The sequence below is a fragment of the Cheilinus undulatus genome, linkage group 9 (assembly GCF_018320785.1).
Source record: "Cheilinus undulatus linkage group 9, ASM1832078v1, whole genome shotgun sequence".
Classification (NCBI taxonomy): Eukaryota; Metazoa; Chordata; class Actinopteri; order Labriformes; family Labridae; genus Cheilinus; species Cheilinus undulatus.
Genome location: NC_054873.1, coordinates 24,851,582 through 24,866,954, shown reverse-complemented (window position 1 = coordinate 24,866,954; position 15,373 = coordinate 24,851,582). Strand labels below are relative to the sequence as shown.

General features: G+C 40.5%; 1 protein-coding gene across 1 annotated transcript in view; it reads left to right on the top strand.

Annotated features, from left to right (window-relative positions):
* Positions 1-12,070, top strand: part of mctp2a (multiple C2 domains, transmembrane 2a) — a 44,436-nt gene extending 32,366 nt beyond the window's left edge. Inside the window, exons 18-22 of the mRNA XM_041795815.1 lie at positions 840-881; positions 6,905-7,014; positions 7,106-7,215; positions 9,395-9,492; positions 11,626-12,070. Coding sequence (XP_041651749.1) covers positions 840-881; positions 6,905-7,014; positions 7,106-7,215; positions 9,395-9,492; positions 11,626-11,679 — 414 coding nt within the window. The 3' untranslated portion in view covers positions 11,680-12,070. The remainder of the gene's footprint in view (positions 1-839; positions 882-6,904; positions 7,015-7,105; positions 7,216-9,394; positions 9,493-11,625) is intronic.
* The last annotated feature ends 3,303 nt before the right edge of the window (positions 12,071-15,373 follow it).

Genomic DNA, 15,373 nt, shown 5'->3' with positions numbered 1-15,373 from the left:
CTTTAATGAATTTCTAAAATGTCTCCAGAGGCCCAATAAAACACAGAGCATCGAGAAGAAACCCCTAAATTAAATCCCTGAAAATGTATGTATAGCCTTGAGTCTGTTAATACAGTATAACCACATCTGTAAACATAGGACTTTTGTTTTCCTCACAACACACCACTATCTCCTCCCCATCTACTGTTATGGAAATTATGTTTGCCCTACACATGTCTGTGAAGGTTAATGCTTTTCACACTTCCGACTGCCCCCCAATTTCACTGTGCTGTAAGCCCTCTCACCGGCCAGCCAGGGGCCTGGCCCACTCACACCGCCTCCCCAAAGCAACACACCCGGCCCCGGTGATTGTGTTTATGGCTGTTGGCAAAGATGCTGTCCCTGGGCAATGTTAGAGCTAAAGCTCACCCTCGTATTCAGCGTGGAGACTCTGCCACTCCTCTGTGACCCTCTGGCCGGCAATGACACAGCCCTGTTCCCAGGCAGTGTCACAGCATGCACCACATCAGGGTCAGGGATGACTTGATATAAAGTGATCTAGGCAACAGCATCCAAATTAAATGTGTTTTTTCTCCCCTCTTTTCTGTTTTTCTGTGTGCTTATGTTGTGGAGAAATGAGATTGCTTTGGTGTGACAGTGCTCTTGTGAGGAAGGCCCTCTTTCACCTCTCCTTTTGTGTGAGGTCACCCCTGTGATGCAGTCTCTATGGAAACAAGCCGCTCCCAATAGGGGTGAATGTACTCAAAGAAAATTTCATTACTAGGTGTTTGTTAAAAATGCTCCAGTGCCCACATGTCCCGTTCGTTTGAAATCACCCACTACCCTTTATTTTCTCTCAGGTGAACATGAGCATGGGTGACGATGAAGAGGAGGACGAGAAGGTATTTTATCTTGTCTCTTTCTAACATTTTAGAGGATAACATGTTGTGGTCATGGATTTTAATTGTAAATATCAAAATATTTTTGAAGGTTTACCCTAAGCATTGAGTGCTTTAACATTTCATCCTGACATCACTCAGCAGCTTATGCTGAAGCTGTTTTGTTTTGACAGAGGTGTAAACCCTTATAACTTTGATATGTATTGTTCAAGGTTTAAGTGTTCTGGTCTGTACAACTTCAATGTCCAGCAAATTTGTCTGTAATCTCTAAACACAGGGTGTTGTCAGGGTCTACAAAAGTATTAAAAGTTTATAAATCAATTTAGCCAAAATTAAGGCTTTTAAAAAGTGTAACAAAGTCTTAAATGCAAGACTTTGATGTCTTGAATGTTATTTTTTATTTCACATTGATCCAGAAAGGTTGCAGGCTGCTTTTACCATCAAGATATTTTGAAATAAATTATTAAAATTAATACAATTCAATTGAAGTGAGTTATGGCTGATCAGCTGCAACGGTAGAGTGATCATTGACACATTAGTGCTTTAAAATCTGAATTAAAAAGTATTATAATGTCCTGAAATGGGCAGTTATACCAGTTTTTTTTAATGTGTGTTGTTCTACTTTTTAGTTTAAAACGTAGTGCAAAACTTGTAAGTAGGGACTTTTACATTGTGTATGACAACTTTTAGACAGCTTAAAGTCCCTGTAAAGTGAAATCCAAATTTTGTGTCCTAACACACTAGATATGTTGGAATAAGGTTGCTGTAAACAAATGAAAACCCATAGATCAATGTGTGAGGGATTTTTTTATTTAGACCATTAGAAAGTTGTTCACCTCTTTCCTGGCTTGGTTTTATTTAACAGGGCAAATATTTAAGCCCATGACATCTACGGTCTTGATGGGGAATTACCCTGCCTCCCTTAGGCTACAATGATATAAAATCCCGGAGGAATTAATCTCAGTACAGTCTGTTGTTAGCTGATGTCACTGCCTTCAGGGAAAGTGAACAGGCAAGCTACATGCTGTGTTTTTGTTTATTGTAAGGTAATTTTCCCAAATTTACCTTCCGCAGTGACCTACAGGTCATTTAAAATATAACAGATTTGTACCAGAAAACAGTAAATTCAATCCCCACCTTCTGTCTCTCTGCTCTGGCACAGAGCCAGGCAGCTGCACTATGATCATAAGAATGTTTTAAAACTTGAGAGGATTGTTATCTTGTGAGTGGGTGTGGCTTCAGCTCATTCAACAGACACGCCTACCTCATCCTAGAGCAGGTTTTACCGCCTCATTTTACATTATTTTAAAGCTTAATGTTATCAACTTAGAGGTGTTTTTCATGCCTGAAATTTGACCTGGTGGTTCAATAACACAACAGCCTGTCATACAACAAACCTAAAATACTGTTTGTTTATCACTTTACAGGGACTTTAAGTTAAAAAAAAAAAAGCAGTCCTTCTGTTGTCAGTTATGGTATCAGTTTATTGTTATTGTCTTATCTCAATTCTCCTAGAAATACTACTGGCCTTTTCTTTCCTTTGTTGTTACTTTTTTGTCTTACTATCAGAACAAATCTATACCTAACTGTGTTGCTAATGTAACATGTTAGAAATTGAAGATGCAATAGTCTTAAATGACTGAAGAGGGTCTTGAAAAAGGTCTTTAAAGGTATTAAATGTAATGTCAGATTGTCTGTATATACCCTGAAACAAATAAGAGCTTCCTTCTTAGTAAATGAAACATTTTCAACACAAGCATACTAGTTTTAGCATCGTTTATTTAGCAAAGTAACAATGACCGACTTATCAGAAGCTCTTTTCTGACTAAGAATAGAAATATTTTCGTGCATCCTAAATGAGGGCAACATCTATGAAGGAGCTGTAGCATGTAGCTCCTTTTTTTGTGTTCCTCTGGGTATTCAGTGTCACTCTATAAATGGGCTCCGCTGAGAAACGGCAGCCTTTGAAAATCTTTAAATCAGATTTAAACAGCACTGTCAATTATATTTTGCACAGCTGTTGGGCGCAAAATCATTTTTGTATCATCATTGTCTAAATGGGAGAGTTATGTTGAGAATGACCTTTAACTACTCAAACAAATGAACAAAGTACAACACCACAGCAGTAAACAGTATACTCTGCCCCAAAGGTTATCAGTCATTTCCACTTTGTTCGTTTGTGAGAAATCATAAATGGTGATGTTTAATAATAAATCTCTCTAGTGTCTCCAGCAAAACAAAACAGCAGGAAATCTTTAAGTAGCCTGAAATTTATACTTCCCCTCAGCACATAATATTCAATTAAACTCATCCCACTGTTTTCTGTAAAGAAGGAAGAGTTAACAGGGATGTGTATTATTGCTTTATGGCAATGAAGTGTGGAGCTAATGCAGAGCCTCCGAGCAATGACCCTTGTGCTGCATGTCTAGGCCCAGGATTCATATCCATAATGCGCTCAATATATTCTGTTGTGATGACCTGGGGCTATGAAAAAAGCCAGATTCTTTTAAAAACACAGGCACATCTACCAAATCCTGTCTGAAAGGATGGGCTAATTCACAGATGAAACTCGCATGATATGTCTGTGTGCACAAAAGTGGGACACCACACTTGCTATCATTGCTATAACAGGAGAACGGGTGCTTAAACAAACAGCAGTGAAACAGAAAATTCAGTGTATTTATGAATATTGAATCAGGCAGGATTAGCTTTGTGCATAAGATATAATATCATCGCTTGCACACAATGGTTATTGCGTTCTGCTTTACCTTGAAATCTCTTTCATATAAAAGAGGCATGTTTATAGTTAAAGCAATGTCAGTGGCTTTAGAAAGGTTTAACTCTCCCTCAATACATCGGCGCATGTGTTTCTGAACCCAGCCTTTGCCTCTCAAAGCTGTTTGAAAGGTTTTCCATGAGCCGCCTAAGCCCTTTCACACTTTGAGGAAATGAAATATCTCCTTTCATTTACTAATTAAGCAGTCACCCATGTTTGTTTTAAGCTGTCAGCTTTAATTTAAAGTGGCTTATTTGAAAGTCTTGTTATGGTCTTGCTGTCACTTGAATGTGATATCATGCAGCTAGATCAAGCAGTGTAGCTTTACACCTCCTATCAAAGTCTTCTTGAAAAATATTTGGGGTTAAAGAGTGATCAGTGTTAAATTTGATGACTTCAAAGCCGTTGCTTTTTTTCTCAAACATGTGAATAAAGGCTTTTTCCTCTGAGAAGGTTACGATTACCACTCAAATATGTTTTTATCCCCCTTTTTCCCCCTTGAGGAAGGAAATATTCAAACCTCAGACAGAGCAGCAAGAATGTGAAGGCATGACGTTAAAGAGAGACGAAAGGCAAGGCAGTGTTACAGCAGGATAATACAGAACAGATTCTCTGCCTGTGAACAAATCTGTCCTCAGGGAAGAGACAGCTTACAAATTATTTGTGGGCAAAGTGACTTCCCTTTGGCCTTAGGTATCAATTGTGCAGATAGACAATATTTAATCATAACATAAAGAAACAGAGAGGCAAAACAAGTCCATAGATCTCCAACAGAAATGAACAGGGAAGATAAAACAGCCCTTTCTTTGCCCCCGGCTGGCACGGCTGGTCTAGGGTTGCCTTACTCCCAGAGTGTAGCCCAGGGGAGTTGAGGGGGAGGGGGGAGAGCGGGTGCGAGACTGGGCTGGGGGGTTACTCCATCTCTCAGTCCACAGTCACCGCTCGTTCTCCTTGAGCCCACCAGTCAGACAGACTGCCCATGTCACGAGCTGTGAGATGCTACACACAGACCCAACATCTAATTAAAGCCTCTGAGAGCTTTTGTGGCATTTTATCCCAGCAAATTGTTTGTTAGCTTATTTTAGCACCATGTGAGATAATTTGCCAGGAACACAGGTGTTTTTCATTTGAATGCACTTCTTATCTTTGTCAGAAAAGTCACTTGAAAAATATGCAGTGGTAGAATTCAAATTTGGCAGCGTTTATTCTAATTAAAGTGATGCTAAATGAGCTTTTTCCAGCCTTTGATAACACCCCACATGTCTGTGAGAGTATGTTTACCTTTGCGCAGGAGATCAAATTGGTTCTCCATTACAGCACCTTAAAAGGAAGCTTTTACAATTTTATCTGAAATGAGAATATGATTTTGCGCAGGTTTTCTAATCAAGAGACATTTAGGATTCATTTAGTCCATCCCCAGTTTACCCATCCTTTTCCATTTCAGAAGATCTTTTATTTATTTTGTTTTCTCTGTGCTCGTGAAAAGAGAACTGCACAAAGATAAAGAATATCATCAAATGATTAATGTGGGAAGGACCAGGACTAGGAGTTTTGGTCGCTAAGGAGATGGAGGATTTCAAGAATCTTAAATCACATGAATAATGATAATGATGAGAGCTCTGCCTCTCCATGCGTACTTCAGAGAACATCTATTTGCCTGTTTCCTCTTTAGAAATGAAAGACAATATGGCTCCTTTTTTCCCGTGTTTCTGGCTAAATTTACCTTACATATGTAACTAGTGCAGCTAAATAGTGCTTCATATCTTCTATTAGGTTTGAATTCCAAATCATGTAATTGGGCTGCTTAACCAGTTTCATTGAAACATATGAAAAGGAATATGAGCGTCTATAAAAAGTGAGCTGTCAATTCTCTATGCATGGCTTTTTGGGTCCAGAAGGAGCTCAGCAACATAGATTGTAATGACTTATAGCAGATTATAACAATGTTTCTCCCTTTCAAAATAAAATCACAATCAAAAGCTTAATTAACACCTGATGTGGAGTAAAATAAACACTTCAAGTTCTGCTCGTTCCCCTTGATGCAGAGGAAAAGACAAAGCATAAACCTAGATAGTCCTCTTTCCCCAAGATGAGTCCATGAGATGTTAATCTCAAAGCAAGCATATTTGTGATAGTTTTTCCTTTTTTGGACAATGCACAGCCTCCAGTGTGTGTCCAGACCTGAGCACAGTGGGGGAGGCTCTGCTAGTGTGGGAATTGCTCTCTTCCTGCGCCTTTCGTGGAGCAGAGCGGGCCTGACAGTGGGGAGTCTCTCTGTGCTGGCAGTGAGTGTGTTCCCAGGGGCGGCCTCATGACGCTCTGATAAAGGCATTCTGTCTGGACCCTGTCAATGCACACAGACTGCCACTTTAGCTGACTTCTAACATAAACATATAGACGTCCTCCAGCCTCCTGTTTGGGTCCATCAGAGCATCCCCCTCCCCCCAAAGACACTCATGTCCCCTTCTCCCTCTCACTCTTCCTCTCTTACCCTGTCATCATCACTGTCATTATTTTCTCCTTTTGATGTCTCAGCCCTCTTTAGCTTGTGTTACTTGTGTTATCTTAGTCACTCCTCTGCCTCTGGAAGGCTTCAGGCTCATGGTTATTTCCAGCCTTGATGTGATCCTGTTTATTTTATTTGAAGGAAGCCCTTTAACCCCTGTTGATTTGCCACACTCATTATTATGTCAGTGTATTTAGAGCAAATAATACTTCATGTGCTATGCTACTGCTGAAAAAAATTAAATGAGTGGAAGGAAGAACAAGAACGCAACCAAGGAATTGTACCACTGCAGAAAAGTGTTGGGATCTGACAAATTTGTAAAAACATGTTCATACTCATCCTGTGCAGGCTGCTGGAATGAAATCTTTCCTAAGTTGTGAGGCCCCTGCTCTCCTCGTCTAGGTCGTCTAGTCTGCCTGATTGCAGATGGCCATTTTGTGTACTTTTCATCTACCAGAGAGTCTTGATTGTGCTGCACTTGTGCAGCAGCTCTATTGTATGTGGCGGACAAAAGCTGAAATCTCTCAGCCATCCACATAACAGCGTCTGAGCACTGAGTCTGTCTCATCTTCAAAAGCCGAGTCTGAAGATGTACAGTGTTTGCTCATTATGGGCCATTCAATAGATAAATCACACATAATAGCATTGCAGAGATAAACTGGTCTTTGTCTACCCTGCCCAACAATTGACATACAGTGTACCTCATCAGTGTCTGTGTGCTTTTTTCCTCTCCTTCTCTTTTAGGAAGCTGGAAAAAAGGGTTTGATGGATAAGATACATATGGTGCAGGAAGTAGTCCTGGTGGTCCAGAATGTTTTGGAGGAAATTGCAAACATCGGAGAGCGGACCAAGAAGTAATTTATCTATTTTCTATTTATCCTTTAAGTATTTTTATTTGAAATTAACCACTTTTACAAACATTTAACCATGTTGTTTCTTTTTTAGCATATTCAACTGGTCGGTCCCGTTCTTGTCATGTCTGGCCTGCTTGGTGCTGTTTGTGGCAACAACTCTATTATATTTCATCCCTTTGAAATATATTGTGCTGGTGTGGGGTAAGTTTTACAACTTGAACATTATTTCATTTATATAATTGGAAATGTGTATTAAAAATTATACGAGGTGTGGCTTTTAAAAAAAGAACACAATTTTATTGAACATAAGCATTTTTCTTAATGTCTTTCTCCTTCAGTATTCTACCCTTCTTCATCAACACACTGCTGCAGTGTAATAGGTCTCAGAACCTCTGTCGTTCTTTTCTGAACTTTTGACACAGACTCAAAACGTGTTCCTTTGAGCACAGATTTGATCTTAAGAAAAAGGAAAAAGTCACACGGTGTTAGATCAGATGAATGGGGAGGCTGATCAAGCACTGTGATTTGTTTTGGGCCAGAATCTGCTTTACCAGAAGCGCAGTGTGAGCTGGTGTGTTGTCTTGATGAAGAATAAAACCATTTTTCCACAATAGGGGCCTCTTTCTCCAGACTTTATCTCTCAGTTTTTCTAGAAACTGTTTGTAATAGTGTTGATTCTCACTGACCCTTCTGGAAGCCACTTCTCCAAAATTATGCTCTTAATGTCAAAGAAAACAGTCAACATGGTGTTGAATTTAGACTAGCTTTATTGCGCTTTCTTCATCCTTGGTGATGATGGTGTTTCCCAATGGACTGACTGCCGTTTTTGTCTCAGGATCATATTGAAAGAGAAGGAGTCAGAAGTTTTGGGACAACTTTGGCACACACTTTTGTCATGTTCAAATTTTCATGCAAAATTTAACAAACTGTCTCTTCATCAATGGAGACCATTTCTGCTATCATTCTTACACTGAGTGGTCGATCATTTTGAACGATTTATTTAATTTGTTGAATGTTTTCAGAAGTTTTTGATGTGCACGGGAATGTTCATGGTCTTGGACATCTTCTCTGTCACGCACAAGTGACATGTCATGTTCCCCATACACCTCAGTGAACTGCTGTTTTGTTTAATTTCACCAAAAATTTCCAGCTAATCATTTTCTGACGGCTGAGCAAAAACATGTGCACTTCAATCAGTAGCTAGTAGTGAACTAAAGACATCACTTACAGCGGTAGTGTGTGAATACCCAACCTTTAATATACAACACTCATGTGCTTTTATCCCAATAAGCGCAGTATCATTATTAAATAGCCATACCTTGTATACATGTTTGCATTTAATTTTGCTGCCAAAAGACTCCCACTTTCTGTGTCTTGCGAGAGCAAATGTTACACTGACCAAAATAAACCTACATTTTGCCATAAAGGCAGCTTATATAGCATGGCTGCAAAAAACAACTCTTATTTAGTGTTCCTAACTGGAAATTCATGATTTAATGAAGTACAGTAATTTAAGAACCCTGCTGTCCCTACACCTCTGCAGATGCACAGAGATCAGACAGCTGCAGAGGTTTGCTCTGCTCAGTGTGGGCAGATGTAGCAGAGCCCAGCAGAGGCGAGGCCTAGGGTTTGTGTGAAAACAAAGCAGAGGTAGAGTAGCAAGCTGTATATAATACATGATGTCCTTGGGCAGTCTGTAGGCTCCTGGTCTAGCCTCTCATTATCTGCTGTAGTCATACAGAATAGACAGTCATCTCAGTGGTCAGGGAGATGCGCTGCCCTTAACAGGCTCTCCTCCTCCAGCTGTAAGCCCACAACCACTGTACTTCCACACTGCCTTCAACACAATCAATACCAAAAAACCATCATATCAAACAAAAAACACACAGTCTGAGACACTCCTCTGCCTCCCCAGTTAACCCCCATCTCTGTGGTTTCAAGGCAAGCCTTTCAAGTTGCTTGCACATATTTAAGTCCTTAGGTTCTTTGTCTGCATGTTGAGGTACAGGCAGGAGCAAGCTGTGAATATAATGGTCCCCATTACAGGACCCCAGAGATAGTGTTTTCTCAGTGGTGTGGAGCCATGTTCAAAGTAAATATAGATGTGCTAGAAATGATCGGATTGGAGATGAGAAAAGTTGTAGCAAAAGTGCACCTGTTATCAGAAGTAAAGTTCTCATTATGCTGACATGTCTCCATCATTTGGTCAGGCTTGAATTCATTTTAAACAGTTAGTGGTAGACTGGTGGGAATCATGTTTATTTTATATAGAAAATGTTATACAGCTATTTTTTACTGCAGTCTTCAACTCTACAAATTGGTGGAGGATATGCTGGTTGGTATGACACTTTTATTTATTAATGTGTACTTGTTTTCACAGGCATTAACAAATTTACCAAGAAGCTGCGCAACCCATATACTATTGACAATAATGAAATACTGGATTTCCTCCAGAGGGTGCCTTCTGATGTTCAAAAGGTAAGGGTCCAATTTTACATACAGATAGGGAGGGAATTCCCTAAAGATGTCTGCATTATTTGCTGTACCAGAATTCCCATGTGTTGCAGAAATATATCCTCTGGCTTTGTTTGATTATTAATGGACTCTCGCCTTTAAAGCAGCCCTGGCCCAATTATTCCTCAGTGCAACTCTGTGCAGTTGCCGTGGTGCCTCAGTGAGGAGATGCTCAGATCCATCTTCAGCCATTTTGCCGCATCCTGGTCCGTTATTAGCAATTTTGTCAGTCTGATTGAAGCACTGTGACATGAAAGTTGGTGATTGGCCAAGGGCCGGTGGAGGGCTACTGACGTCTCCGGCTGTTGTGTCAGTGCGAAAACTCTGATGTGGCCTCAGTCACTTCAGGGTGGTGGAGTCAATTAATGTAGTCATGAGCCCCAGTCGTCTTGCTGGGTGCCATATGTGATTACATATTAGCCATGGCTGATATGTCATTTGCATTTACATCACAGAGCTGAGGAAAGCTGTCAGGGTGTTGTAAGTGGTGCCGGGTGCCGTTCTCTGGCTGAGAATTTTTGCTCGGCCAGGATATGAAGTGCCACACAGCGCCTTCATCTTGCAGGTAACTCGCCAGACGGAATTCAGCGAGAAATCCTGACAGTCTGGATCTGGAAAGACACTCTCACCCCAGTCTGTTTCTCTGCTGCACCCTTGATGTCCTCCTGCAGCAAGCCGTTCCTGACTTCTCTGTGATGTTGGAGGGAGCCTGTTTTGTTTGAGATTTGGCTGACTGAGTTGGCAAAACAAGGTGGTGAATACATTTTGATTCAGAATCCTTTGTATGTCTTCTTCCCCATTGGGATAGTGTTTGAGCTTTGAAAATGACTCACTTTCAAATCTCATGGAGACAATACTTTTTAGCCTGGTTTAAAAGAGAAAGTACATCTTGAAAATAGCTCCAATCATGAAAAACAAAACACCCTTAAGATTCATCATAAGTGTGTTTCATTACGTACTGTGAAAAATAACCTTAACATCATATACACAGAAGACCCAAAACAATAGAGCTCATATTTAGTTTTTGTTGACTTAGAACTTCAAACCTCAGATAGGTGTGGACACAAAAACACCACAAAGGCTGAAAATTGACTCCTGTCTTTCTTGCAAATGTGACTTGGCAATTAGTGCCTGCGCACATCTACAAAGTCTGCCTCAAACGGGGACTTCTGACAACACTGTGTCTGTCCTGAAATAAGAAGCATCTGTCAGTTCTGAGGACAGTTTCATGTTCTGATGCAGGAGGCAGTCACTTTGTTCCCACATTCCATCTCCCATTCTAATAATGGACACCAGCTAATTAGCATAGATTTTTTTTTTTTTTTTTTTTTTTTTTACCTTTATTCAACAGATTCACCGTATTGTTTGAGCTCAGCAAGCAGGCTTCAAAAGCAACTTTGCAAATTCCAGCTCTTCTCCTTTTCACTTCACCCTATGATCAGCCCTCTTTGGATGTTGGTGGGAGTTTTAGAGTAAAAAATACAGACAATCACATCTTTTTTTTAATGTTAAAAAAACATGATTCAACAACATAAATTTATTTTGCAAACTCATTTGAACATTAAAGAATTTCTGGAAAAGGAAATCAATCTTGGAATTCTTGATGCAGAAAAAGTGAGAAGTTGTAGGTTGAGATGTTATAAATGAGGTCTTTTTTTCCCTAAATAAATCAAAGTCACACCAAAGGTTGTACTGTAAAGCTTTGAACAAAGTTATACATCAACCAGTGTTGGTAACTTAAACAAACTTGCTACTATTCTCAGCTTTAATAAAGTTTTCTTTAGGGGACTCTGAGTGATTATGCAGTTTGCTGATCCCTCACTGGCCTGGCAGGTCATCTCAACAGTTGATGTCTGTTTCTAATATTGTGATTGTGGTGCAGGATGAGGGGGGCGTACACTGGTACGGAACCCTTGACTCTTCAAATCCTTCCTCCCTGTGATTAATCCCCTCTGCTCCTGTGTTTAAAAAATGATTCATTACAGGCGAGCCCGCCTCGCTTTCCCCTGCACCAGCTCTCCTCAGGGGAGCCATTACCGTGCGCTCCACTGAGCTCGGATTACCTGCCTCTGACCAAACTCCTGTTTGTTTTTACAGGTGCAGTACAGCGCGCTCAGAGCGCCCACCAGCCAGCCACGGAAGAAAAAGTAAGTAGCACGGACATGCTCTCCTTTTGAATATGGTAAGACGCCATCCACCTGACAACAATGCACCAGTGCCAGCAGAGCCTATGACCCTGCGCACCCCACCGTACCACCCTAACTCTGCCCCCTGCTGATGTGGGGCAGTCAGCCATTCTCTGGCTTGTGTGTTTGCTACCCCCCCTGACAGAGGCTGTGAACTTCAGCGGCTAGGAGGGCAGCACATGGCACTGTCAATCACAAGCCTGGAGGTAAAGAAAAGAGAGGCTCAGCCTTCATCTTTGGATAATTTAGAAAAAGAAGGAGAAGCAGCAGGTTTAGCTTACCTTAGACCTCCACTCTAATATTTTGTTTCTAACTTGATGAAACTGAGAAATCTAGTGTAAGGTGAAGTTAGATTACAACTTTATGTAAAGCAAGCTGTGGCAATATTTTTACTTCATTATGTGTTCAATTAATTAAAGCACAAATGTTCTACATTTTTCAAAACTTCTGAATGATAATCAAAATAATATCTGTTGTTACACATTAACAACAGATATGTAACAGTTGTTACATCATTTTTCTTAGCATTTACTGTAAATATTCTGTCAGCTTTCTTAATGTTAAAGAGCAAATATATATTTATAAACTATGTTTGTACAATTTTGTGTATTATTTCCAGATGACTTAATTTTGAAGTTAGGCCTCTGTATATTAGACTGATTCATTTGCTTATTATTTACCAAGTATTATGTCTGCATAATTAAATAATTCCCTAAAATCCCAAATGAAAGTCTTGATCAGTTGAACCTTTCTTTTTTTTGCCTGTGTTATTTTTGATTACAATCTGCTCTCTAGTGAGGATGGATTACAGCACTTCTTTACTTGAATACACAGTAAACACATCTGATTACACAACACAGTCATTGGAACAGAGCTCACACACCGGCCACCGCTGCGTCTTGGTTACCGAGCTCACATCAAAGCTGTGTGGCTCCACTGTGCTTCCTAATGCAGTGCTTTGTTGCCTCCTCACAATAACAGGGTCCTGATGAGAGAAAGAGCTCATCTCACACAGAGTACTCCCTCCGTCCTCAGCACTTAGTGCTCTACATTTCCACTAAAATCACCTGGCCTACCTAATGGATGCACACACACTCGGCTTTTTCCATCTGTCTGCCCACAATAGTTTTTCCAAGGAAAACGATGACGTACTGTATATTCTTGATCAGTCTTCTATGTAATATCTTAGTATTTTGTGTAAACAAAGAGAAGAAACGAAACTTATGGCACCCTTTGTCACTCACGTTTTGCAAAGCAGGTTGGCCTTTTTGTTTACAACAATACACATTCTGAAAAAAAAATCCTTTGTTATATTTAGAATTAGAACTGTCAGCATTAATTAAGGACCACAGTTAGTGCATTTTTTAAAACTGCAATTACTTGCATGACATTTTTTGCTTTTTCAGCTAACTTTGTCAAGCCACTTCAACATCTCCCAGCAGCCACAGTGATGTAAAATAAGTCTGCCACTGCTCCTTAATGTCTCATTTCACTTCTATTTCCTTCTCAGTCCATTACAAGTTCCTTTTTCTGTGGTTAAGTTCTAGTCAATCATTGATCTGTGCAGGGTTTTAAAAAAAAGCAGGTCTGTATCCAAACAGGAAGTCATTTACCCTTAGTTTAAGACAGAAAAAAATCCCAAATCAAAAAACAATATTGAAAAGCAAGATGAGGAATTTCAAAATGTGATCAAAAGGTGAAATTCATCACCGTTAACTTCAGGAATTTGGACATTAATTGCAATTTAAAATTCTAATTGTTTGACAGCCTATATTTTGTTTACAGAAAAGCAGGTCCTGAATGAAAAACCTTTGTAACATTCAAAATTAGTACTGTCAGCATTGTTGCAGTTATTGCGATTAAGGTCCCTAGTTAGTGCATTATTTTTCTTAAAACGCTATTTAAAAACTTTCTCCCCCTTTTCAGCACACTTTGTCAAGCCACTGCAACGTCTCCCTGCAGCCTGCAGACACAGTGATGTAAAACATGTCCACAACCGTCCGTAATGCCCCCCCCCCCCAAAAAAAAAAACTTCACAGACAGCTCAGTGGCGAAGTCAAAAGTGATCTGCCATCTGTGCTATCAAACATTTACCTTTTTTAGTATTCACTCATTTCCTTCTCAATCCATAAAAAGTTTCTTTTTCTGGGGTTTGTGTCGTGATCTACTCAGAATTTCAAAATAAATGCAAGTCTGTATCCAAACAGAAGGTCAGTTACTCTTACTTTAAGACAGTTAAAATAAATCCAAAATAAAACAAAAAAACGGTTTAATGCAAAACAGTGGAATTTCAAAATGCAATAAAAGGTGATATTCACTGCAATTCATTACAGAAATTCTCAGATTATTTGCAAAAAAAACATAATCGTTTGACAGCCCTGTATAAAAATTCCCACTGTTTTGCTTTAATCCATGAGAAGAACAGACTTAAAGTTTGTAAATCTCTGAGTTTCCTGCTTCACCTGCTTGCTCTGTCTTTCTCTGCACAGACAAATGGCACGTCCTCTCATTTAAAACACACATAGTTAGAACTGAAGTTGGACTGAACTGAGGCTTGGACCCCACCGATGGGAGTTTGTTCTAACTGTTTGGGGGACTGAGCATCGCGGCCGGGTGTCCCCCTCCCCTCCTCCTCCTGAGCAGTAGCATGCTGGTGAAAGAGCATCCATCTGTGCTTTGTGAAGAGTTTGATTGGCTCAGGGGGACCTGGTGGAGCCCCGGGCTATCTCTTTTGACAGGCTGATAGAGACATCACTGGGCTCTCCCAGGAGCTGCCACCAGGGGTCCATTTCAAAGTGAGAGGGTGTGGAGGTGACCCTGAGCTTCTGACGAGCTAAATCCCACACACTGGCTGAGACCCTCCTACATTCTTGGCTCCATCAGGGGTGGGGGTGGGGGGGTGGGGGGGCTTGGTTTGGCTGTGCTGGGTGGAAGGCAGAGCTGGGGCAGGAGGGGAGGAGGGTATGAGCAGATCCCTGGCAGGACCCGATGAAGTGTCCCCAAGAGGTGAAACCAATTAAGAAAACTCCCAGGGTACTTTTAGTCGACATTACAGCAAACAAACTGCTGCGCATGGATATTAACATCTTAGATGCTTAAAATAAGGACCATAAAGCCCAGTTTAACCAAAAATAGAAATTCATTAAGTCGAATGAATCATGGACAGGTATATTACTAAAGCAAGTGATGCTAGTGGCATTAACAGAGGGCATAAGGAGTGCCCTGCCTCCATGCTGTCAGATCTTAAATTGTGTGGCATGAGGTGGTGGACCTGAATCATTTAAAGTCAGCAGATCACACTAAAGTGTCTGACAGGGTTACAACAGTTGTTGGTTTGGCTCTGCATGCACAAGTGCACACACATGCTACCTTCTCAATTACGCACAAGCATTGGATACGCAAACACACGCAAGTTCCCCTTCAAAGAGGTGTAATCATATTAAGAAATTATTTATCAATGTTTTTTCTCTTGGGGGAGCTTTGTGTCTCTGCAGAGGAAGTCACTGTGCAATATGGTCCCAGAATGCAGTGGGGAAAATCCCTGGATGTTTTACAAGCCCACTAATGAACATTTGAGCCACACAGCAGTTAACATTGTCTGATCACATTTTTTTTCTCCAGTAGTTGTTGTTGTTGTGCATGGTGTGGCAGTGATGTCT